The following is a 26,917-nucleotide window of genomic DNA, read 5'->3' on the forward strand; positions in this document are numbered from 1 at the left end:
AGGAAACAAGAGACAGATGGAATTCTCTCAGGCAATTCCCAAAGACAGAAAGAATAGGGACAAAAACTTAATCTGCTATTCATGACTATTAACCATGCACAACAATTAGCTGCTACTTTTCTCCTAACTAGCACTCTGAGGTTGGAGCAATTAAAAGAAATTTAACAACAACAAAGTTTGGTTTACAAGAGGCAAACTCCAATGTGTCAGAGGAGATGGTGACAGTTTTCTTGATATTCCAAGTTGTTTTGTGCAAGGAAAAGCAAAAACACACCCCCACGCCACCCACACCCTTTACTATCACTTTTGTTAACCAAAGAACATATTCCAGCCTACCTGTTTTGCAAATTCCACTATGATAGCTTTTGCACGTTCTTCGAATTCATCTTTCGTATTCTTTTTCTGCTTCTTTAAAGTGACAGCTACATCTGTATCTGGGCTTTTTTTCCAGTCATATAACCTATCAATCTTGGAAATACAGTAATATGTCATTTTACGCAGCTTACTAAAAGGCACCTTTATGCTTATGCAACATCACCTGTGAGAAATACATTACCAGCCAACACAGCTAGCCAGCTATTTGCGCCAGTGATCAAGTTAAATCTTTTTATTTGCTTTAGCTGCTATATTTAGCTCTGTTTATGTATTTACCCAACATCAGACAGTATTTCATGATAGCAATACAAATTTAGGTTTTAAAAATTCAAGCTATAACAATCTAGGATCATAGAGGAAAAGTTTATATATATTGATTACATCAAGTTTAAGAGACCCGTGTACAGCTTCACATATACAAAAAAATCCCGTGATGTGGTTGGAGTTTTGGCTGAAAAGAGACTGTACTAGTTTTACAAAGAACATTTAAAACTTCCTGGTGAATGTGGACCCTTTTCCATGTTGCTAGAGAGAAGGGATCACAGGGGGGTTGTTCAAAAGACACGAATGCATATTTCAGAAATGCTTCCCTAAGTAGATTTTCAAAGCAGGATGGACTTAGTCCAAGGAACTACTACACTTGCTGTACAACTCAAAACATTTTGTAAATGGATTATAACTTTAGAAAATGGATTATAACCTGGTCAAATAAGTGAGCCTGAGCTTAAATAACCAAAAGTTCTTGCATTTCAGGTTATAGTTCTTTTAACACTCTCCATCCAATAGTTTTTGTAAAAAAGCAGCTGTTTTCAGCAATGAGATAATGGCCTCCCCAGTTTCAGCCATCTTCAGTCGTAATGGTCATTTCGTTTTTCTAAAGTATACTGCAATTTGTACACTGCACGTGAATACTCTTCTGTAAGTTCTCTATCAGCATGTCAGATAACTTTGGATGCTATCAGACAAAAGTAACTTCCTTATTATAATTCATGTAAGTCATCACAAACAGCCAGTGTAATTTCTTATGCACAGGATTTCTAAAAACAAGCTGAAAATAATTGGCTTTCCCATCTAATATTGCAGAGCCTGAAATACTTCCCAATACAGATCAACATTACCGCTCCACAAGCTTAAAAGCTAGCCTGTTTTCAAGTCAAACTAACAAGTATCAGTAGCTAAAAAAAGATTTTTCAACATGAAGTTTGTCTTTCATCAGAAAATGTACACAAATCCATGTAAGCAGCTGCAAGGAAAAAAACCACAACTGAATTACAACTTCCACAAATACGAACCATATACGGAAGTTATCTTACCTTGTTGAGAGCTACTATAAAGGGACATTTCTTTGATTTCAACAGATTTATTGATTCAATTGTCTGTGGCTCCAAACCATGCATGATGTCAACGACAAGTATAGCAATATCACAAAGTGAGCTTCCTCTATTTCTTAGATTGCTGTGGCATTAAGAGGAAGGGAAAAAAAAACCCAAAAAAATCAGTCATACAGCAACAGAACTTTAATAATAAACACCAAAAATATCAAATTTACATTGACCAAAAAAAAGCTAAAGCTGATCAAGTAGTTAGTTACTTCTAAGGGAAAAATGTCACCAAAAATATTAAAATCACACTGTGCAAATTCTATTTAACAGATTAGAGTATGCGTAAGCAAAAATAAGAAACTTACTCTCCCAAAATTTTTCACGTTATTATGTATTTTTACAAGTTAAGAAACATTCTGATTTTTTCTGGAGAACTGAGACTCTTACAGTGAAATACCAGAGTGCAAAACCTGAACAAGACAGTTTTTAATACAATACTACATAAAACTCTAACATTATTAGACATCTTTGGTGCCAGAGATCTTCTTTGGCTAGAAGATGAAGAGCTGAAAGTAGTACGATGCCAATGAACTGATCAGAACATTACCAAATGCCCTAAGACATGGCATTTCAGTGCTTGCAGAGGTTTATGTTTAAGAATGTCACATAAAAGTCTTAATCCTTGTGTTTGGAGATTTCACCCGAGCACTACCTCAGTGAGTACAGTTATATCTATCGTGTTTTAAACTTAGAAGTTAATTTAGTGGCTTGCCTGCATGCCACTGGTGTTCCTAGACAGCGTATGATCTCTGCTAACACTCAGCTGACTCGTGTAGTTGGTAACTTCCAGTCTTATGAACTCAGTTTACCTTAACTGGGACACTATGAACTGGAGGCTATTGATTTTTCACAGCAGAGTGCTTCAGCCACCTGAAATCCTCACATTTTCTTCTCCAGCTAGCTGCCTGCTTCTGTCTTTCCTCTTACACTAACTATTAAGAAAAGAGTTACTGATGTGCTTTTTCAGATATCCATGGCTCAACTGGCACGAAGACAGAAAATTAATCAGATACAAAAGGCCAGTAATTAACCAGATACAAAAAGTACCTGCAAACTAAGCAAATCCACTTATTTCTCCACTTCAGGTTAGTTTTTCATTTGGGGGTTGGTTTTTGAGGGTTGGTTTGTTTGTTTGTTTTTGAAGTGAGAAGCAATGAAATGGATTAGGCAAGGACCTAGCCTTTGTTAAAAATATATCCAGATGCTTCAGCCATCACTTCTGAGAAGTACTATATTGTGAAAAAACATTACCTGAAAGACTCATGTCCCGGAGTGTCAATTATCAGCATGCCTGGAATTTTTATGTTCTCTCTGTCAAACTAACATTTCAAAATATTAGCCATCTTGTAAAGATTACACAAGAAGAAAAAAATTTAAGAGCTGGCAGCATTATTGACAGCCTTCACTTCAAAAATCCCGAGACATATTTTAAGAAAGGCCAACACCCTCCATAAAACGAATCAGTCAAAGTTCATTCCAATATTAAAAATAAAGAACATGATGCAGCACATCCCCCTAGGTATCAAGTGGCCATAAGCTCAGCTAAAATTTGTAAGATAAGGCAGCCTACAGGCGAAAAAGTAGTTCAGACTACTGAGATTTATCATCCTTGTCTTAACCTCCTCTCCACTGACTTTACATTTTTAATAAATTAAATAAAATATTCAAAAAACATCACTATCAAGGTTTTCCAGTCAGCTGCTGCAGCAAAGTAGGATATAGTATCCAAAACAAGCAATACAGTTACTATTTCTATAACACAATAAAATTAATCACCCAGGAATTGGCCCAATTTTAGTGCACAGTAAAAAGTTAAGTTTTTAACAAAATAAACTCTGTAAGTTTTAGCTTACAATCAAAATATTGATAAATAAGCAGCCTATGTACATATGTGTACTGTCCAGAGCGCAGTAAGTGGTATCCGTGTTTTTGTGAAGTGGCAATGCATTAACTGAAACCAAATGTATCAACTAAAATGAAAAATGAGACAGCCTCCTTTTTGTGGGGGGAGGGGTGAGGGGAGCAGAGAGGACAGAAATTAAAAAACAAATCAACTCTAACATTACAGATAGGGGAAAGTACATCTGCCCACGTCAGGAAATTTCACAAGGCCTTAACTAGTTTATGTTTTTGTAAAAACCAGTCTTTAAAATGCTGTAACTTACATTTTTCACCATCTTAGTTTGCTCATTAATAGCTTCAAGGGGAACATTAGTTGCACCAATCTGCTGAGTGATACCACCAGCTTCACTGTCCTGTACGTGAGTATGGCGGAGCTGAAGACATTAAAAAAAAAAAAAAAAGACCAGAAATACTTACACATAAGAAACAAAAGTAATCTCTTTGAGTACACTTTGATTCCATTCTCAACCAAAACAAACAACACATGCACAAACAAGATGCACAGGCAGTGCCTTCACATTCCACATCTTACCTTATCCAAAATTTTGGTCTTGCCTGTGTCTACATGCCCCAGGACACAGATAACTGGTGCTCTGAGCTTTTCAGTGTTCACGTTTTTGCTGTTTTCAGCTCGCCGCTTCTATGTAAAAGACACATAAAAATTGTTACGTATAAACCTAAAACCACAGCTCACCTCTTGACTTTATTGCATGCATACATACATAAAACACAGTTAACTGTGGAACTTAAATTTTCAAGGCAATTCAAGGTTTGTCATCCCCCTTTTGATAAAAATCAAAAATTTACAACTAACAGTTGAGGTTTTGGTTGGTTTTGTTTTCAGTTACGGCCAAGTTATTTTAACATTATTTATTATTTAGCTTAAGTAGGCTGTTATAACATCCACTAACATGTAGCTTTGTCAACAGTACATTCTGAAGAAGCATCTTGAGTAAGAAAACTGAGGACATTAGCAGCCACGTAAGTGTTGAACAGTTTAGAAATACATCTTTTAAAATCCTGAAAATCTGTAAGAAGAACAAAAGCCTCTCTCTTCAGGAGGTGGAGAGGTGGAGGGGAACAACACTGAAGCACACATTCTTTGTGAACAAGTTGTTCACAAATAAAATACTTCATCTTCAGGCAAAACCAGGTATTTTTTCTTAACGCAATTTCTGGATCTGCCTAAATATCAGTCATGACACAGCCATCATTTTGACAAACATGATTAAAAGGCTTTTCAATGAACTGAAGATTAAGTTGTTTCTTATACACCACAGGAGTCCAGCTGTCCAAATAAAGCTGTTATCTTAATACCTCAATTCTCCGTTTAGCTTTGTCATAAGCACGCTCTTCCTTAGTGCGGTCATCATCAGAGTCATACTCTGAATCAGAGCTAATTTCTTTGCTGGGCTTTTTCTCCATAGATTGTTTTCCAATAGCTTGGGAGTCTGCCTCTCTCTCATCTGAAGTCTTTTCATCCTCATCCTCACTCCCTTCACTATCTTCAGATTCTTCACTCTCTTCTTCCTCTTCCTCCTCCTCATCTTCCTCCTCCTCCTCCTCATCCACTTCATTTTGTTCTTTGACTTCAATGTGGACAGGTTTGCTCTCTGTCAAAAAAAACAAAAATCTAAGTAAAAATTCTCTATTCACACTTGTGGGGGAGAAGACAACAAAAAAGAGAGACTACTATAGACGAGTGAGGACTGAGAGAAGGTTCCATTCAAGAACTGCTAGTCAGATAATTTTTCAACTTTCAATTAAAAAAAAAAAATGTTGCGAGCTGCTGTCTTGTGTTTAGAATCTGTGCAAGCAGAGTGAGTTGGAGGCCAGGGGTGTGTGTGATATTATCAGCAGAGTGAGTTTGGGGTGAGGGGAGGAATGCTGTTAGCAGCACACTATGCCTGACATCATTTGCAAATATTCAGATGAAGTGACATTCCTTAAAGCTGTGTGCACTTCATAAAGGAATGAATGCACTAACACCTTTAAATAGAAAGCCAAAATACTCCAAACTCAACAAAATATGGATTCTGCATATTACTGATCAGGAATGCACATTTAAGTAGAAGTAACAATCAGAACAAATGGTCTCTTCCACATCTTAAAAAAATAAATCTCATCTTAAGCTTTTCCTAGACTGTTCAGAGAAGATTAATATTTTTCAGAGGAATTCTTCAGTAAACAAACAAAAAGAAGTATCAAAGAGTAATTTTCTTTCTTTGAATGCTTCCCGTTTATCATACTTGTGAAATTGTAAGAGACAAGTTAATGAACACTTTAAAGCCATGCATTCTCTTCCTTACAGATCTGCTAGGAGGCTCACTGTTCTTAAGAGTTTAGTTATGTTTCCTTGCTATGCCGAAAGTCCATCAGCTGAGTAATACACTAACTCTAATTCCCAGGAAGACTCTCTGGATCACACTGGCAGATCCTTCAAATCCAAGCAGCAACAAGTGGGATGTGACATTCTCCCCAGAGAGCAGCAATGGACTTCCAAGGTGAGCAGCCCTTAGTACTCAAAGTAGAATAGTCCAGCACCACAGGAACATGTACTTATGCTGACATAAGCCCCATATTGCTGTACATATGAAGTATTACACTTGAAAGTACAGATGCCAGAAGTACAGGGCTAAGCAAATAAAACAAAATACTTGACGAACAGTCTTTAATCTTAAGGCACAACGAAGATACATCATGAAAGCACTAAGAACAGTAATCAACACCTGTTTAGGAAGACTCATAGCAATATGGTTTTCTCCACCACTGAAAGAAGTTCCCCCTGCACGCTTCTTGCATAGCTCTACCTTCCCCCTAAGCACTGCTATTGGCGGCAGACAGAATATGGGCTTTGGCATATAAGCACAGGAGTATGAATGTTCTGACAATTCTTTCCTTTACTCTGCACCTGCCTCTCATAGAAGCAGATGAAAGAAGGTATCTGGAACTTACTATACTGCATGCACTCTAACCTTCACACCATTTTAGCCCCCACTTTGAGAACTTGTCTCAAAGCTACTCTCCTAGATATTTGCCAGATTTGTGTAGTAAAACCGTTATGGCTTTGGAGTGGTTACTAGAGAAATACAGTACCAGATAAAAGGCTCCCCTAAACTCCCAGAGGTGGTTTAAGCACATATTGAGAGGATGTTTACTCCCATAAAAACAAACAAAAAATTTCAACTGATTTATTTTAAGTGGTAACTGCACACATGAGTATTTCCAAAGGGCCATCTTGACCAGTATTTCTGCAGTTTCTGAAAGTTCTGCCTTTGAGAAGAGGATTTTGTACCTATTTATCATCACACTTGACTCGTAATTTATCTAATAGGCAGGGGGAGAATCTGAATACAATATAGTTTTCTACAGAAACAAAACACTCAGCCCAAAGAAACCTGAATCAAAAAAGACCCACATTCGTTTGATATTTACATGCCCACCTTTCTCTCCATCTTCATCACTAACCATAGCTTCCCAGTCATCCAAACCTGCATCTTCCATTTCTTCTTCTTCCTCCTTTTCTTCTGAAACTAAGAAATCCACATTAAACAAAAAGGAAAAAAAAAAAAAAAGCCCAGCAACATAAAACATTTTTGGATGCCACTTCCTTTGACATACTGACAATTGAAACTTACAAGTTTGCAGCTACCGTAATTCTACCAAGTTATCTCCATGTTCCCTAAACAGAAAATGCTGCATACTTCAGAAACAACCTTTTGTTCTCTCCATAAAATCTTCTAGTGCTAGCATCTTTGCCTACCCAAAAGTATTTTTGGAAGACATAGCTGAACTACTGATCTAGTTCCTGTCCGCATATCATGCAAGTGCCTGCGTAATGCATGCCACAAATCTCTACCACAACCAGGTTCCTTGAAAGGAGCTGCCCAATTTACAATTAGCCATGTGTAAAAAATGACAGAGAAACAAGAAAACAAGCCGAGTTACAGTATTAATTTTAATTAGTAGGAAAATAACAAATTGTCTATAAAAAGTGCTAGTTTAGGACTCCAGGTGCCTTAACATAATTATACCATGGATTCCAGAAGCACTATATTCATTCCAGCAGGAATTCAGTCAGATATTAAGAGCTGCAGTCTCTTCATAAACAGACAAATGGAAACCCCTCCAAAAGAGGCATTAAACAATAGGTATGTTGCAGCACATGGAGTGTAATGAAATTTCAGCTCTTTGAAATTAACAGCAGGCTCCAGACTGCTAGAATATTAACTGGGCACTAACATTCTGCCAGTAAGCCCTTTTACAGCAATGGAATTACTCCTTCACAAGGTAAGTCGAGCTAGAATCAGAGTACATTCAGCTTTGTTTACAAAAAGCTGGAAATTTTGTCAGTATTTGTCCGACTTAAGAATAAGACTGAAACAGTCTCCTTGCTGAACAAGTCCAGTAAAAGGTGATTTTGCAAAAACAAGTACTGTGTGTAGGCAAAAAGAGGAAAACAATCACTTGCTAGGCTGATGCTCAGTTTCACAAGCTAACCCATATCCACTGCACTTAGCCATTGTGAAAGCAAAACATCTGACATCAAGAATATAACGACTGTGAATATTGCAGTATCAATACTAGACACTGCATATTTCCTCCCTACCCTCACCTAACTGCTGACAAAACAGCCTTTCAGAAAGCTGGTGAAAGTCAAGAGAGCTAACCATAAGGCACTGAATGTGCTAATTTGAGATAGTTGCCTAAGCTACTTGAACATTGGAGCTCACCCAGAATAAGGGACATTTACATTCTCATTTTGAAGCTTCAAACCTTTTTATTCCACAAAATTCCATCAGTTCCTCCCTCCAGAAAAGAAAAACCAGCATCTACCTCAAGAAAGGATGGCCACCCGGCCCCCACCCAACAAGGTATGATACCTGCTATGCAGTACCACCAATCATATGCATTTTATTAGCATTACTACTAACCTGGCTCTACTGGAAGAGGAGTCTCTTCTTTTACTGGTGTTTCCAGTTCTACAGCATCTTCAGCTAGGGAAGTTACCTCCGCACTTTCTGAAATTGCAAGAAAGCAAATTGGTTGCTACATTCCTCCAAAGTGCAAATCAGCTTAGTTAAGACATACAGCTTCACATTTCAGTTCTGTTTTTAAGTTGTGCTATACAAGTAAATGAAATCTGAATTTATGCAACACCAAACAAACTGAACTCCCACTTACTGAGCAACAAAGTTAGAGCACATGGCTTATCTGAAAAACACTTGGCTAAGCAGTTAAATAGATTTATTTGATAGGTCAGTTATCGGCTAAGAGGATTACCATTGCTTTTGAACGTAAAAACCTCCACATTCTTCAAAAGACAAGAGAAAATGACGTAATACTAATCAACTACACATTCTTGCTCAACTGTTCCATATTAAAAAAAATTAAAAATATCACTGATACAATTCACATAAGCACTGTTCTCAATTCTTTACACACACTCCTTAAGTAGTAAGTAGCCATCTAACTCATGTCTAATGTAAAAAAGAAAAACCCAGCTAGTAACAAAATAAACAGATGCAAGGAGGTTTGGGTTTTTTTTAATCTAAGGAATAGTCTTGAGAAAAGCCACAGTAATACCACCATAGGAAAGCCATGAAGCACAAAAGTAAAAAATTCTGACACAATCTGTGTCTAACTAAGGTATGTTAGAACCTATTTATCTAATAAATACTAAGTCTTCTAAAATGCAAACTCTCTGAACTGCTTCCACTCTGGAAACTGAAAACTGTTTTTACATACAAGAATACAAACAAACTGTCTCTAACTTAAAAGAGAAGTACTAAAACTAGGATCAATTCCTTTTCATCATGGGACATGAACTTAAGACTGAATTACAAGTCATTATTACTTGCACTACATTGTATTTAACCTACATACACACACAAAGCATTTCATCTCACATTCATAAAAGGCCTTTACATTCCGTACATCTCCAACATTCAGCAGTTCTAAATAAAATACCCAGGTTAGGAAAAAATAAGCCAGGTAGATTGTAAAACCAAGGATTAAGTGAGCAGCCTTCAAAACAACTTTAGGATCTTAATGCATCAGCACTTACGTGTGGGGTCGGAGGTGTCAAAAGAACCTCACAGGCACCTTGAAGTACAGTTAGTTTAGGATTAGCTGATTTATTCCACAAACACTTTCAGAAATGTGACTAATCTATTAAGCATCCCTGTATGTAAACCATACCTTCTTTATTTTCTGGCTGCTGCTGCTTTCTTTTCTTTTTGTCTTCATATATTGGCCTCTTCTTTGGCACAGAGTCTTTGGATGGCACTTCAACACCTGCAAAAAAAAAAATCAGAAAGAAAATCCAAGTGATTAATTACTAAACATAAGCTTTGATTTAAATGAGAACACTTTCCAGAACTGCAAGTTGGAGGAAGGGAGTGGGAAGTAGGTTCAATGTGTATTTTCTTTTTGAAAAGTCTGATTTTCAAAAGCTGCAAAACTTGACCAAAGTATAGTTCTCCAGATACCATGAATGTTCTCAAAAAGGTTAGATCACTAATGGGGGGGGAAAAAAAGCCCACCAAACAACAAAACCCAAAAAACCTAATCTGATCCCAAGACTCCAGATTTGAAGTTATCACATACTTACACAGAATTTCACAAACACGCATACTTCAAGTTTAACAAGCATCTGTCAATTTAAATCTGCTATGCTAGAACTCACTTAAAACCAGTCTTTCAATCATCCTAGTTTCAGACAGTCTGGAGCAGTTGAGATGCACAGCTCCTCTTAAAAGCTTAAAGTTGTTCAGTAGATAGTATTTTCAGTTTTGCTCAATGTTGGGGTTTTTTTGTTTGTTTGTTTGTTTAACAACATAGATGGTTTTAGGTATTAAAATAATGCCAGATTCGATTCATCAGCTTTATCTTCACCTCACCAGAAAGACAACTCTGTAATGTTGGAAGAGATTCAATTAAAAACAGAAGTTTGATGCAAAGACAAATTAATAATTTAGTTACTGCTGCACCTTCTGAAATGCTCAAAATTCCTTCAGGTACTCTGCGATTTGCAGTGTAGATTTGACAAAAATCCAACTGTGGCAGTGCACAAATAGTAACTACAGCAACAACTGAAGAGAAATAGCCTTTGTGTGTGTTTAGGAGCTCCAAACATTTTACTACCTACAGATTCCCACCCTTACACATCCACCTACCAGCAAAGTGTCAGACAGTGTTCTTTACAAATACAAAAAGGATACTCAGCACTCAGGGACTGGTTTCTTTAGCCACAAACAAGTTACCAGGAACCAGTTTGGACATGGGCTTACAATACATTGGATAACTTTACTTCATTGCAATGGAAACAGATCTATTTGACAGAAAAGTAGCAAAGCTCTTATATACCCTTCTCCTGAATCAAATGTAAGAGGATAATATACTGTTCCCATGGACTAGCTAACTTGAGGCAAAACGATGCACTTGAAGGAAGTGCATGAATTAATTCAAGACCACTGGTCTTACAAGACCTGCAGCATAGCCCATCTGCTCTTCCCCACCTCTGGACTAAGCAACAGAAATAAAAGATTCTTCCTAAGTTCCATAACTAACACCTTAATACATTCCACTTGCAGTTTAAAGAAATTGGATATTTAAAGTGTAAGATGAAAATATACAGACATTTAAACCTACTTTAAAAAAAAGGGAAGGCCAGACACACTGCCTTCCTTGACAATAGAGCAGCTGTACATGGAAATACTCAGTATTTGCTTTCCTAACTCCAGAGAGAAAAAACAAACACAGAGCAGTAAGTAGTACAAAACTTATTTTGTTTTTTAATTATTATTAAACTTTACTGCTTACCCTGAGCTTGGAGTAGTTTAAGAGTAGCCTCCGCTCTGGCTCTGGCTTCTCGTTGCGCTTTTGTTAAAAGCTTTCCTTCTTTCTTCAAACGCTCCTTCCTCTCTTTTTCCTTCTGTTTCTTTCTTTCTTTCCTCTCTTGCTCTAATCGTTCCTAGGAAAAGGTTAAAAAACATGCAGAAATTTTAAATTATGCTTTACAAAAAAGCTGGCCAAATATATACTCTATTGATGAGAAACATACTACGGACTAATCCACAAACTGCACCAACAAGGGTACAGGTTAAGATTACCCTCTCCCTTATTCTTTTCTCAGAGTAAGATACACGGTACCTCCTCTTTGCGCTTTGCTTCTAGTTCCTCCAGTCGTCTTATGCGTTCTTCCTCCTCTCGTTTCGCCCTTTCCTCCTCCTCTTTCATTTTAGCCAAGGCTTCTTGCATAGCTTTAACTGTGGCTTTACTGGGACCCTTTTTCTTCTCTTTCTCTTTTTCTTCTTTCTCACCTTTCTTTTTTTTCTTGTCTTTCTTCTTTTTGTCCCCTTCATTGTCATCAGCTACAGAAAGAGGCATACATTCAAAGATCCCAGAAATTTTAAAGATACTGTAAATACAATTAATGTTTTGCATATGATAAGTAACACTAAATGAGGAACATTTTGACTGGCTACTACATAAGCACTTCACAATGAAAAAATAAAACTGTCTCTTAAGTTACAAAGTCAGGACCTGAAGTAACAGAATAACTGGGAAGTGAAAAACTATGTTTGCAACACAGAACTGTAAGCATACATTGTAATGAGAATTCACCATCTGGCTTTTGTTTTCCCATGTACCTGGTGAACGACAGGCCAGAAAACAGCCACATGTGAGCCAACACAAAGAGGCAGACAAGGCTACCAAAGGTCTAGTATTCCCCATTCGGTACGAAGCAACAAATCACCCCCACTGCCTGCCAACTATTTGGCCTTGTAAGAGCTACAATGTTTAAACTACAGTTTTAGAAACCAAGTTACAAACCCTCTGTTCCTGCAGGAGTCTCTCCTTTTTCCCCGAGGCCAGGGGTTGCCGTGACTTCAGGAGAAGCTTTCTCTTCAGCTTTTTTTGGACCTTCTTTCAGCTTTGTGGGTTCTTTAGCCCCTTCTAATTCTTCCTTCTCTTTCTGCTTCCTTAGTTTGGCTTTTTCTTCCTCACGTTTTTTCCTTTCACGTTCTTTTTTTTCTGCCTTCTTCTGAGCCACTGTTTTTACTTTGAAGGAAGGTTCTTCTTCATCATCCCCACTTTCAGCAGCAGGGGTGGACTTTGGTTTTTGGATCTTCTTTTGTCCTTTTCTAGACTGGGAAACTTCATCTGATTCGTCACCACTCTCACCTGTAGACACTGCCCCCACACGCTCTTTGCTTTTCTTAATGTTAGTTTCATCTTCTTCCGACAGATCATGCTTTTTATTTGACTTCTGAGTTTTCCCTTTGCCTTTCTTAAGCTGTGTCTCATGATCATCATCATCACTGCCAGAAAGCATGTCTTGTTTTGCTTTCTGAGTTTTTTTAGATTTTTTATCTTTATCTTCCACTTCCTCACTGTCATAGTCATTTTCCAGATTGGCTTTTTTATTCTTTCCTTTCCTTTTTTTGTCTTGTTTTGATAAGCTTTCTTCATTGTCATTTTCAACCTGGTAATTAAACAATTCAGTAATCAGCCATGAAAAATTACTTGCTATTGTGAGCTAAGTAGCAGCATTCAGATATGTCAAGTAAAATTTCCCTTATTGAAGGCAACGTTTGAAAGCAGTAACTGTTCCTGCTGAGTGTACTGCACATACCTCAGCCCACAATTAAAATTTATTCCGGTTGTCTTTGAATAATTACCATCATGAAGACACGACTTCTAGTAAAATCTTTCACAATTGACTTTACTATGAAAATATGATCAAATGTAGCTAATAATATATGCTAGATGCACATTTCACATAGGATCTCCAACTACACTGCAACACTGGGACTGTTCTGGGACAGAGGTGTCACATATTTCAACTACCTCCTATCAAATAGCCCACCTCCCTCTCACTCAGTGTTCACCTTTCCTGTAGAAGGCTCCCTGTCAACTTTCCCTCCTTGCGCCTCTATTGACAGCTCTTCCAGCTCCTTCAGGATATCATCTTCACTAAAATAAGAAAGAAGTTACGGTACTTAAGTAACAGGTTTTGTATAATGGAACAAAGTAAGCCAGATATAAGAAACCCAGACTTACTCAAAATCCTGTTTCTTCTTCTCTTTCTTCTTTTTGCCTTTGGATTTCTGAGGCTCCTGCTCCTTTGCAGCTCCTGCACCCTCTATCTCAGCAGCCAGGGCATCAATATCAATATCATCTTTTGCACTAAAATGCAAAAGGAAAGCAGGGTCATCAAGAGTTCAGACAAAGTTTACATAAGTAGCAGCCATCTGCACAAATGAAAACTTCAAAATGCAACATCAATCACAAAACATAAGCAAAGCAAGGGCAAAACCCATTATGCACCATTACCTTATTCCACACAGCAGGATGAAAAGGAAAAACCTTCACATGTCTGCTTGAAGGGAGGTGTAACAGTAAAAACACATTCCATTCTTGCAACAGATTTGATAAAACTTCTTGGAAGAAGGCAAGTAGACCGTTTCATTTTGTTCCTCCAAAAGATAAACCATTTAGCCCTTCAAATCACAGTAGGTGTCATTGATAAGAAAGCAGCCTCCACAATGAAAGTGTAAAAATGAAGAATAAAAGAAATCTTGCAATTTAGTAACCAGGAAATTCTATTAAGAAGCTCATATCTACTCCTTTAAACACCCTTCAGCAAACAATAGAAGCTAATGTATTATTGAAGTTCTTTACAGCTTACAACTTATGCTAAGTTGCCTATACTCTGCCATCAGACTGAAAAGCTTTTCTTGAAATATAAGAATAAAAAAAAAGTCACAGGGAGGGGGGGACACAGTTCAGATTCTGAGCCAGATTCTAAAGCAAGTCATAAAAAAATACCATTGCAGTTGCCAAGGAGTCATTTCCACCACTTGCTTAGTGTTACCTCTCCCAGACCTAGAGAAAGCCAAAAGAAATCTCACCAGGCACCTGAAATATACACACTTCCTCATTAGAGCTCATTATATCAAGTTTCTCTTTCAAAAGCATTTTCCTTTCTTGCTATAAATAGCCCTTCATCTGCAACTAAGGAGAAGTGCCTTTTTTCCTGTCCTTTATCAATAGCTGTAATTCTGATGCACTTTCTTCTTGACTTGTACCACGAGAATTAAGTGAAGACTAAGTCTAGTGTCCAGAGGTTTTTCCACCTAATCACACTCAATACAACTGTAAGAAAGGAGGCTTACCTATTCCCTGCTTCACACTTTGGTACTCAGACCAAAACTGGTCTATTAAAGTAGCAAATATTAAGATGCTACTTTTATCACAGCATGCAGTTTCAGAAACTATTTAATCAATATGCTATTAATATCTCCTCTAACTCCCTCATAGATACGTGGGTAGAAAACTTTTTTTGTTTCATGATTTCATTGCCTCTATTAACACCCACTAAGGACAAATCAGACAGATAAAGATCAACTCACCAAATACCTGAACCTATATCCAAAAAATAAGGGAAATAAATTTCTTCCAAATTCAACACCTCTTCTAGCACATTCTACTAGCAAATTCTGAAGTACCAGAGCTTCAGCCTTGTTAATTTACAAACCCAGAAGCTGAATATTAATAAAGGAATAATTAAGTACTTGCTTTTCTTTAAAGATTCTTAAATTCACCAAGTCTCAGTTGTATTTCCCTTTGCAAAAGGAGAGGACTGAGAGAATCATTTTACAAGTTTAAGTGAATGCTGACATTCACAAACCCATTTTATCCCAAATATTGGGCATAAGCCAGCCACCAAACGCTATCTGTGTGACAACAGTATAGGTAAGCAACAATGCACTTCCCTTAGTTACAGGCCAAGATTATTTGTATTTTTAAGATCTTAAATTTTCTTCTATATAGACTGAACCTATCAAATAAAATAAAAGGTGGCACAACAAAGCACCTCACTGTACTGCATCTTTATTACCAGAGATGTTTACTTTTAGTCAAGAGCAGAAAAAAATGCATCTTAAATATGTATGTGCTGACAGGATAAGTAATATATTTCTCAAAGAAATGCAACTCAAATAGTTAATGCAAGATTTCTAAACCAATCCACACCTGCCTCAAGAGGAAAGAATAAACTTTTTGGCCATTTCCACATTAAAGAGCACTGACTTGGTATTTCAGCAATTTAAGAGATGGTTTTATAAGCCGTTTAACTGGCTGCGCACCAAAGGACAGTATAGACGGCTGAAAAAAACGTCAGTCTCTCTACACCTAGAGTTAAAGCCCCAATATCAAGATAACCATATTACAGCTAGGCCTACACACAGGCCTTCATGGGGGTTTTTGCATTAAGTGCAGAGTATCAGTTTATTAAGCACACTTGCTTACCTCCTCCTGCTGCTCTAGGAGTTAATAGAGAAGATGAAGTCACATCGTAGCTCAAAATAGTTTGAAGAGACCAAAATACAAGCCCCACTACTACTTCCACTACTACACGATCTTAACCATAGGGCTGTACAGATATCAAAGAGCCAAGCCTTTAAACAGCCTATATTTTACATGGATATTCTCAAGGCTGACTTTTCACATTGCAACTTCGCAGAAAGTTATGTCCAAACATAAACTGCATGGGTTTTATGCTACTAGCAAAGAGGATGCTTATGGTACCTTACATTTTCCAGGACAGAGGGTTTAAGGGGGTGGGGATTTGTTTTTAAATCAACTCACTTCAACTGAGCCTTGAAGAAGAAAACTTCTTGGGGTTGGGGTGGGGGGTGGGGGGGGGGCGGCGGCGGTTGGGGGAAATCTCACATCAAACACTGAAAAAACTAATTCACAGACATTAAGCTTTAACACCCACCAGCAATAATAGTTTAGGAATAATAACAAACACTCCTGAACTGTCACAATAGTGGCATAAATATAGTACCAGAGCCTTTCCAACCTTGGCTTCTGCTGCTGAACAGTCAATGGTTTCTGAGAAATCTATACTTTCCACCATATTTCCACTTCCTAAGTTGTTACACAGCAAGCTTCAAAACATTTGAGCCTCGGTGAAGTAAAAAGTAAAATTAAGGCTGTATGCACTTATATATACAGCAATATAAAGTTATGATTCTTCTTAAAAACTGTAAAGCAATAATATCATTGGAAAGCCATGGAATTCAAGTACTGGCTTCCATTAGTACGAGTTTACTCCCATACTGACCTTGAGTTCACTTACCTTTTAAAACTCTAATAATATTCCACTAGAATTTCATAATAAAAGAAAGTTGAAAAGAAGATTGAGAAGGTGCCCTCCCTCTCTTCCTGGGAAATTCTTAAGTGCAGTGGGTTCCTTATGACGTAAGATACATAACAGGAGAGCTTCTTTCCTATTGGCATTGAAAGATACAACTAAGAACTTTTTCCTGTAAACTTTAAGCAGTCCCCAAACACATTTCAGAAACCTGAACACTTGCAGGAACCTCCTCCTCCAAGTCCTCCAAAATGTCTCCACACAGCCACTCTTGACCCTCCAGTCAGCCTTTAGAAGAGTCCAAACCGTGCCTGATACAGGAACCTGAAAGCACCAGCATGCTCCAACAGTTTTCAATTCTGACCTCAAATTGCTTTCACATGAAGACTTTACATACAGACTTCACCACCTCGCTACCTTAGGCCATTCGAGCTCATAATGCTTTGGACCCAAAGGAGGCTTGCTGTTGATCAGATTCACATACAGAGATAACCCCCATGTTTCTCCAGCACAAAAGGCTCAAGGAGGTCTGGAGAGTGTGAAACAAACCCAAGCGCTACTACAATTGCTGAGAAGGAGTTACTTCCCCCATTTCCTTTTGTCACTGCTTCAAAAGTGAAGCCTGAGCCACCTTTCTTACTCACATACTTCTGATTCCAGCCTCTGCTGCCAGATATGACAAGAGTTCTGATACTGCTAAAACAGCATTTCAATGCAGTAAATTACAGCAAGCATTAGTTGTGTGTGTTTCACTCAAACCTAAACAAGCAATTCCCGAAACATTAAATGACTGCAGACATTCCTCCATGGAGGCTTGTGCCTAAAACAGGGCAAAACTATGCAGTGGGAAAAGACACAGCAGCCAGGCTAATTAAAGGAGACAGCAGTAATCAATAACAAGTATGTAGAGATCACCACATTTCAGATACCAAGCAAAACTTTTCTTTAGAATTACATCACTGATTCAAAAAAAACCAAACACCAAAACTACATTTACCCTACACAATTTCACTGCCTTTTGCCATTGAAGCAGGATTACAGCAATATAAAACTTCAAAATATTCCCAAGCATTTTTAAAGTAGCATAGAAACATTCATATACTTTATAGTGAAAAATATTGACCTTACTGCCCTAGAAACTACATAAAAAAATCATCTGTTGCCCAAAAAGGGCTCCAGTACCAGCTGTCTGCATAGGCTACTGAAAACCTGCATTACATAGGGAAAAGCCACTGATGAATAGATTCCTGAATATTCACTGAGTGACTAGTTAAACACTGTGCTAGCACACCACTCTGTACCAAACCAGGATCAAATATACCCAGATCATCCCAAGTAAGTGTCTGGAGATTTTTAAGACTGGCATGGGCAAAGGAAATTCAACATCTCTCAAGCAACCAAAGCATCAAATCAGGCCAGCAACAGAAAGCAACACTCCAAAACACAACGTAAGCTACTCATGTTACATTTAAAGCAAAACCAGTGACAAATAAGCTACAATCCCATATCCTGCCTATAAGTGAAAGCATTAAACATTTTCAGTGTGAAGATTAAAGCAAAATTAGGAAATAAATGAAGAGCTGTCACCTACCACTGCTCAGTCAGATGTAAAAAGATAGCCAGTAGCTCTCCTACTTATAAGATCCCACACAGTTACAAGCTATTGAGTCAGAAAAGTGGAAAAACCTCGTGACTGGTAGATGCACAGTCTGTAGAAAAAAACATCACAGGGTTTCTCTTGCCAGTACAGCAAGGAAACAATCTTGAAGGCTAGAACCCCAGTGAAAAACACACAGAACAAAACCCTCAGCTATTACATAGCATCTGCTAGAAAAAAAAAGAAAACCACCACCTAAAATAGCACATACCTTAAGGTGTTGGGCTTTATTTGGGGGGGTAGGAGGGGTGTGGCATGTTTTGTAAAACATGAGAAACAAGCACCATTCTTTTACTGATGCAATGGTCTGCAATAGCCAGAACCTGGAAATTCCCAATATCAAGAGCCCAGAGTTAACCCTAACACAACCTTTGATTTACAAATACTCAAGCTTATGTTAATCTTAATTTCCACGTAGTAGGGTTTACTTTAGTCTTTTAAGGGCATACTTTGCCATTTTGCCTACAAAAAAATTGTAAAGTTTCATTGTTTCTAACACTTGTGCACAATTAGCAAGATGTATTTTTGGAGTTTTACCTTTTCTTTTGCAGTCTGAGATATTATAGGTATTAACTAGTGCAAATCTCACCAGAACAGAAGCTTTCATGCTCCAAATCAAGATTTAAACTTACAATTCTGAAATTAGATAAAAACCATCAAAGCTTCCTAACAAAGTATTTCAGAACAGTTAAAAGTACATTTAATTATCTAGCACTTCTCTCCCATGGAAGGTTAAAAAAATAACTCCAAGTACTGGCATAGTTAATAAATTCATCACTAGTTATTTTCACAGCGTGAAGCCTCCATACTAAGCACAGATACTGCATGCAATATAATCTCTGTAACAGACATATGTAGGCATAGAAACTTGAAAGACTTTCCAAGTACTGTCCCAGAAAACAAGGCCGAATACAGGGCTACAGCTATAGAAGAGCCAATAGACTTTTAACATTTTTCTTTCCTCAGTGAACTTCTGCAGCTGAAATACATAATTGCCCTTCCTTGCCAAACAAGCTCCTCCAACTTTCCGTGCAGGTTCTAGTTAAGGACAGCTTTGCAAGCCATCTGACACTAGCAGCATTTCACAGATACTCTCTGATAACAGACAAGCATATTGTATTAGCAAGACCACCAGCAAATATGCACGGTTTCCTCATACTCTTTGTAAGACCACACACAATTATTACTTAGAGTACACTTATGATAGTGCCTACAATACATTTCCCCAAACACAGAGCAATACTTCCATTATAAATACGCACTGTGATCTACACGTGACAGAGATGGCATCCTAACTAGGTAGCAATAAGATAAAGAGCAAATAAAACTATTAATTCATTCACGGAATCATTTAGGCTGGAAAAGACCTTTGAAATCAAAGCCAACTGTTAACACAGGACTGTCAAGTCCATTGCTAAATCACGTCCCTATGCACCACATCTATGTGTTTTTAAATGTCTCCCAAGGATGGTGAGTCCACTACCGCCCTGGGCGGCCTGTTCCAATGCTTGACCACCTTTTCAGTGAATTTTCTCTTAATATCCCATCTAGACCTTCCTTGGCATAACTTGAGGCTCTTTCCTCTTGTCCTGTCAACAGTTATCTAAGAGAAGAGACCTACTCCCACCTGCCTACAACCTCCTTTTGGATAGTTGTACCCAGCAGTAAGATCTGCCCCCACAGTCTCCTTTGCTCCAGACTAAACACCCCCAGTTCCCTCAGCCGCTCCTCATAAGACTTGTGCTCCAGACCCTTCACCAGCTCCGTTGCCCCAAAACACATGCTGAAAGAGTGGAGCAACGCAATGAATTAGCACTATACAAAGGAGCTGAATTGCTCTCTTTTATAGCAATTTGATTCTGTTGAAATTAAATGAAACTGAAGAAAATAAATGGAAGAATTCAGGTTAAAATGAGAACAAGGCCTTAACTACTGGAAATTCAACATCTACAGGATAACACTCTCCTGTTGAAACTAAAGGGTACAGGGAATCAAAGATTACAAGTACTTTATGATACACTGCACTGATGGACACAAATATAATTACTAAAGCTTGCCTTCACCTTACAGCTAACTGAGATAACAAGCTAAGTCAAATTACACTAAAAATATTTTAATTAAGATTGGGTTTAAGCTGTCTCCATAAAGATGAAGTTGAAATGTCAGAAAATGCTGTATAGTTATAAACAGACTAAAAGAACTCCACATTCGTGTGAATGGGGCAGAAAAGTCAGTAAGTCGACACAGCAAGAAAGTTGCATCACTACTGCGAACTCACTGGCCACATTCCTGCATAATCAGAAGCCTCATTTTTGCTGAGGCAACTTTGAAGATGTTTCATCATTTACATGCCACCAGCCCTAACCACCTTCAAAGGAACATCACTGTCATTAAGTCATTTTCTTTTGCTTAAAGAAAAAGAGTAAATAAAAGCCCTTGACCTTCAAAAAGACTGAAAAGAAGCTGAACCATCTGTTTCCATACATTTGGTTTTGCAATAGTTTAGACCAAGTATAACTAATACTTTTAGACAGTTCTTTACCATTACTCCCCTAGAGCGCCTTACCCATCCTCCGTATATGCAGGTCATAAGCCCAGTAATAAGGATACTTTTCTAAATACAAGCTTATCCAATATTAGCAAGTTACCAGTGCTGAAAAGCATATTTGTAGTTCGGTTTACTTGTAGGTATTAAGATAAATTGGCATTCTTTCTTCCAAAAAAAGTTACTCTAGAGCAACTGGCTAACTACAGAACATAAATAATTACTTCCAAAGTGGTTTAGTTATTCAAAACCATGCACTGCCAACTTGTTCTTTAAGTGGGTTATGAAATTCAAAATGCAAGCATCTGCTGGCTCAGCAAGGCTATTCAAAACATGAAAACAAAGCTGTGGCCTTTTTCTCACTCTTACCTATCAAAGCACGTGAACACCACAAATTTCTCTTTAGGATAGAAGCAGCTACCTTGTTTTTCCTACTGAAAACATTTAAGTTACATATGCCTGAGACAGCTTGAAATTCAGGAAAGAATAAACTGCACTCTTCCTCAGCCCATGAAGTGAAGGAGTGCCCACAGGAGCACCAGCTATGCAACCCACCACTGCAGCTAACAGTACTTGAAAAAAAAAAAATAATAATAGAAATCACAGCCCCGGCAGAAGACCACTCTCCTCTTGTCTCTTCTTCAAACTATGGGGCAGGGGAGAAGTGATGTCCGTCCCTATTCCCAGCCACACTTTACCCTCACATCAGCTCAGGCAATCCTGTGGCTGCAAGTCCTTGCAGAAAACCCTTCTCTGGAGGCAGACCAAATCACACACCTGAGTCGTACATAAGCACATAAGCATTGAATCCAGTGCAATGGGAGCAGTTACAGCATGAAGCTGGGGACAGCAAGAGCAAGACCACAAGGTTTGAAATATCTGACAGCTCATCTGAGTTAGGTGTGACATGAAACTACACCTTAGCTATTTTTCCCTAGTAAGATGAAGGAAGGTGAAGCTACCTAATTACATGAGACAGCAAGGAAGTAAAATTTGACTAAAAGGGTAATTGCTTTTTATTCAGGCTCCCAACACAATGACTCCATTTTTAATATTAAAAAGAGTCATGCCTTCTCTTTCAAGTTTGACCAGGGAAAGAGTGGCTTAGCTATCAGCTAAGCAAGATCTTCTGAAAAAAAGACATAGAAAGCGTAACCTTTAACCCCCACAGATGCTAGAGAAACAGAAAGTCTCCCTTATACAAACCAGATTTATTTAAATAAAGAAATATTAAAAAAGCACGCTCACCACAACCTAAAATTCTTGTTCAAACAGAGATACAGCAAACCTTCAAGATACAAAGCTTCTGTTATGGCTAGTAGCTGGCAACACAGAGCTCTGGAAGAAAATAGTTCTTCAAGGTTCAGTTTAAGTGTTTACGTCCCAAGAGAACAAGGTGACTAAAAGCATGGAATATGGAACACTAAGTAAAGTTCAGGGAAGACTGAATGCTGGTTCTAGTTCTTTTGGGTTTTGTTTGTTTAGAAAAGGTTCAAAGATAAACAGAAATTACCTCCAAGTCCAGTGTTTCACAACTTCCATATCCTATCTCATTGCATAAAATGAAAATACATCACATCAACACCATTTAGAACACCTCATGACATACACTTTAGATTGTCTATAATTCTGAAGGGCAAAGGATGCCCATCTACATTAACTATAATTAAAAACCCCAATACTTCATCTTACAGCATGTATCTAAAGAAACTTATTTCAATATTAAGATAACAGATTCATGTTTAAAACCTCTACAAGTGCATTGAAAAAGAACAAAAAAGAGTTTACATGCAGTAAGAATAAGTCATCAGTACTGCAAACACCAGGATCATCAAAACACCTATCTTCTGTAAGATACCAACTGCTTCAGACCAGAACACCCACCAGACTGCACTGTACTTTTTTTAGCAAAACAAACTTAATGACTGATTTAATTATGTGCACACAATTTGTGTGCAGAAAAATTACTTCCTCTACCAGTCTTGGGGTCTATTTTTGTGGAGGTAGTCAGAGAGAGGAGGAAAAGGAATACTACGCAAGTATTAAAAGTTATAAACTGGAGGTTTTGTCCAGAACTGTAACCTTCATTCCTAAGCAGCTCATTAACAATGAACAGCACAGAACGAGTGCACAGCTAAGCACCTGAACCCAGAGTCAGAAAAACATGACAATACTAATGAAAACAAAACTGGCAAGGTATGTAGAGCTGTCAGCTTGCCTGGCTTGGTATGACAAGCGTCAACAACAGCAGCAAAGTTTAAATTACTCTCTATTCTGAGCAAGGCTTCCCAGAGATCCTCAGAGAATGAGAAGAACAGTTTCCGCAATTCCTGCTGGCTTGCAACGTACTATTTTCATACTTTTTCTAGAAGTTATACATAAGGTTTAGATGCCTTCATGAAAGTAAAAGACGAAGAGACTCAAGATTTCAACAAGAAAAGCTGCTTCTAACAGTCTACTTAGCATACTGCAGTTTTTTCATTTATGTTGTCATTACTGCAAATATTTGAAGATCCTCACAGCCTTTTTACAATGTTTTACTTAAAAATAGTTTTCCTATAAATATGTAATGTCTGTGTTAAAAACAATAGGTTTGGGGGGAAACAGTAACATATATTTGCATAGAACAGGCCAACAAACTTCTGTAATGGAGAAATTATTGTACATTATTTTACCCCATCTTTCAGTACAAAATCCTGGCATCTTCCAGATGACATTTCCAAAGCTTGTGGAAGTATTTTTGAGAAGCTGATAAGAGACATTTATTGTAAATATTCTGGCGTACAGAATGTTTCTGAACTACAAGTGTTTGCAGGCTTTCTAGCCTTCACAGAACTTTCCTACACAATATTAAGATGATTTTACTTAACACACTAATAAAAAATGGGCCAAACAGAATGACTACTAGACAATGCCAGCAATTTCATTTGTAGAAGAGAAAGAAATATATAGCATCAGCAACAGCACTGTAAGTCTTATTTTAGCAGCAGTGCTCACCCTTGGCTGCAGAATCACAGCTGGCACCCATAACTTCTAAAGCAATATGCATGAATGATCAGAGTGGTATGCCTAGGCAACAGTTCACAATATTAAAGGGCACAGGAATAAACATACCTGAAGACTACCTACCAGAAGCTAAGGTAAACTACTAAGAGAAGAGGAAGATGACAAAGCTGGGAGAAGAGGAAAAAACCATGAAAAAGCAACACCACCAAGGAGAAAGATCCATGTTCCAGACAGGAAATAATTTGTAACATACAGCATATAGCACATTTACTTAGAAGTCTACAGCACTGCTTTGATGCTTGAATTCAAAGCACAGTTCTGTAGATTACAAACAGCCTTTCTTCCCACACGCTTAAAAAAAAAATCCTATACTAAATTCACAAAGACAGCACGGTAGAACCCTGGCATACCTTCTGCCATTACAGCTCTAGAACTAAAGCATAATACATGATTCCCAGGAAGAGCTAGACTGCACATTGGAACACCTGCTCTTCAATCAGGAAAGCCTGAAAATTCAGACACCTCATTTTTATTGAAAGATTTGCTGTGAAGTTCCATTTGAAAATGAGTGGTCAACACAATCAGAAAAATTCCAAAGAAAAAACAACCGAAGCAACTTCCATAGGGCTTAGGAGCTATTTATGACCCAACACGCTCTCCACCTTTACGAAGTACCTCTAACACGCCACACTGAGTTCTTCCTACAGTGTTTATATATCTGGCCACTCCAGCTAAGTATGTTCTTCACTGACAGATGCATAGCAATCAAGCAGCAGGAGTCAGTAACAGAGCTCCAGAAGAGCGTAACAGAGGTGCTGGCATAGTAGGAACAGACTTGGAGGTGTATCTGTTCAGGTAGCAATCTGTATTTGTAACAGGCAGCAGTCCTGCATTCCCATTCTTTCCCTGCTCATCATAGGTATCATCTCACTCAGGGTCTTGTCCCTCTGTACTTACACCCTGTTCCCATGACAAAATTCATCCTTACGTTCATTTACCAGCATGCTTCCCAGACATATATCAACACTCACCACTACAACTCTGCTCTACTCAGCAGAAGCGAGGGAGCAGGAAACTAGACAACAGAAGTCAAAGGTATGGTGGTCAGGAGAGAAAAGCAGAGTAAAGATTACTTGTACCTTCTGTAACTTGTCTCCGTATGTATCAGAAGACAAGCAGAAAATCTCCTTCCTGTCACACCAATTCTCAAACCAATATACACAACACAGACAGACCACCTGCATCTTCCCATGTGCTTCCTCTGCACTGCAAGTCATTCCTGTGAGCTGCCACATGCTCTGGGAGCTGCAGCCAGAAGGGATGTAAGGGATTGCACCTGTAACATAATTGAGGGGGGAAGGAAAGGAAAAGAAGGAGGAAATAATGGCATAGCATAGAACTGAAGATGCAGGAGACAAAACTGACTGGAAGCCTTTGATTATACAGTGCCATTCCTCTCTCAGTCTACTGGGAATGGAATAGCAGACTGATGAGGGATGTCAAAGTCCAACTTCAAGCTACAGATGGAAAGAATGATGCAGCCTCTCCCTCAAGGGAGCTTGATGTTCACAGGGGTGCCAGTCAGAACCATGAGTACCAGATGATGAGGGTACCTCTGCAGACAGAACCTACTCCAAAACATTACTGGCCCTCCAGGTCCATCCTCACTACCATTGTCTCAAACTCCCTGCTATAAAATACACCCAGTCTAACCATCCTGTCCTTCTTTTCAAACATGTATCTCTCTGAATTCTTCCACATCAACCCACTGCCATACAACTGTGCAGCCCTGTAACGTAGTATTCCCACTGCTAATAGCAGTCCATAAGCTCTGTACTGCATTTGCAAGGCCTCAGGACTGAAGCCCGTCAGGCTTACTTTGGCTGAACTTTTCTTGACCTGCCTGCAACTATTACTTGATTTAGCTGTGACAGCAGTTTCTCTAATTGACCAGGTGCCTATGCCTAATTGGTTCTACTCTTGTTTACCCAGGCACGCTGCAGCCATAGTTTTACGTAGATAGCAGTAACAAGCAGTTATTCTGTATAGAATGAGATATTCACAACTCTACAACAATGACATAGTGTAAAGAAATACAGGGTTAGTATGGTAGCAGAAGCCTTGAGAAGTGGAGACACAGGATGCAATGGAGAGGAGCGCAGGCACGTAAAAAACAGAGATGGCTTGTATAAGACTTGGCACTGGACAGCCCACAACTCACCACTGGTTGGCTAACAGAAATGCAGACCTGGACAAAACTGGGTTTAGGGATAACAAACAAGAAATAAATAGTATCTAATATACAGTGCCGTTTACATATTTGGATGTAACACAGCTGCAAACCAATGAAGAGCAAGGCACATAAACACATTAGCAAGCATATATAAATGATCTCAAGTGGATTCTTGAGCAAGGAAGATGAAACCATCAACTCAAACAATCATATTGCTCCTCGTGAAGGACACCTGATGCTGACAACGCTCCGTAACAGCTCATCACCACCAGGATGAAACCCCTGATCTTAGGACTTAGAGCAGCAGTGAGATAGCGAGCATAACTGCATTATTATTCTTTCTGGGTCTTGTAACAATTAGATCTGAATTAACAATCATTAGGCTCTGAAGATGTCAATTATTCTAACAGTAAATTCTTGGCCTCTCTTTTAAGGTATGCTTCCACTTCTTAGACACAAATGAGATTTTGCACACAGCACCCGTGAGAGGCCCATGCTCAGTAATTAACAGACACACAGAAATACATGCAGAGATACCCAAAGAGAACAAGGTATCTAGTAGGCACCAAGACTCTCGAAATGTCCCCTGCACACCAGCCACTGTCACTGGAAGGGCCCCAAGCAGCAGTGCTTCAGTACCCAAAGGCTT

At 38.4% G+C, this 26,917-nt stretch overlaps 1 protein-coding gene across 4 annotated transcripts in view; it reads right to left on the reverse strand.

Moving 5' to 3' along the window:
* Positions 1–26,917, reverse strand: part of EIF5B (eukaryotic translation initiation factor 5B) — a 39,240-nt gene that overhangs the window by 8,877 nt on the left and 3,446 nt on the right. For 3 of the 4 annotated variants that reach the window (XM_055702157.1, XM_055702158.1, XM_055702155.1), the window contains exons 2-15: positions 13,728–13,853; positions 13,556–13,640; positions 12,498–13,149; positions 11,814–12,034; positions 11,484–11,634; positions 9,861–9,956; positions 8,594–8,680; positions 7,103–7,192; positions 4,977–5,272; positions 4,192–4,299; positions 3,923–4,033; positions 3,009–3,076; positions 1,689–1,830; positions 337–468 (exon numbers count right to left, since the gene is read on the reverse strand). In XM_055702157.1, coding sequence (XP_055558132.1) covers positions 337–468; positions 1,689–1,830; positions 3,009–3,076; positions 3,923–4,033; positions 4,192–4,299; positions 4,977–5,272; positions 7,103–7,192; positions 8,594–8,680; positions 9,861–9,956; positions 11,484–11,634; positions 11,814–12,034; positions 12,498–12,999 — 2,004 coding nt within the window. In that variant the 5' untranslated portion in view covers positions 13,000–13,149; positions 13,556–13,640; positions 13,728–13,853. Of the gene's footprint in view, positions 1–336; positions 469–1,688; positions 1,831–3,008; positions 3,077–3,922; positions 4,034–4,191; positions 4,300–4,976; positions 5,273–7,102; positions 7,193–8,593; positions 8,681–9,860; positions 9,957–11,483; positions 11,635–11,813; positions 12,035–12,497; positions 13,150–13,555; positions 13,641–13,727; positions 13,854–14,000; positions 15,155–26,917 lie in introns of those variants that run through there. The other variant, XM_055702156.1, reaches the window with a different exon arrangement.

Source organism: Falco cherrug, chromosome 2, assembly GCF_023634085.1.
Source record: "Falco cherrug isolate bFalChe1 chromosome 2, bFalChe1.pri, whole genome shotgun sequence".
NCBI classification, from domain to species: Eukaryota; Metazoa; Chordata; class Aves; order Falconiformes; family Falconidae; genus Falco; species Falco cherrug.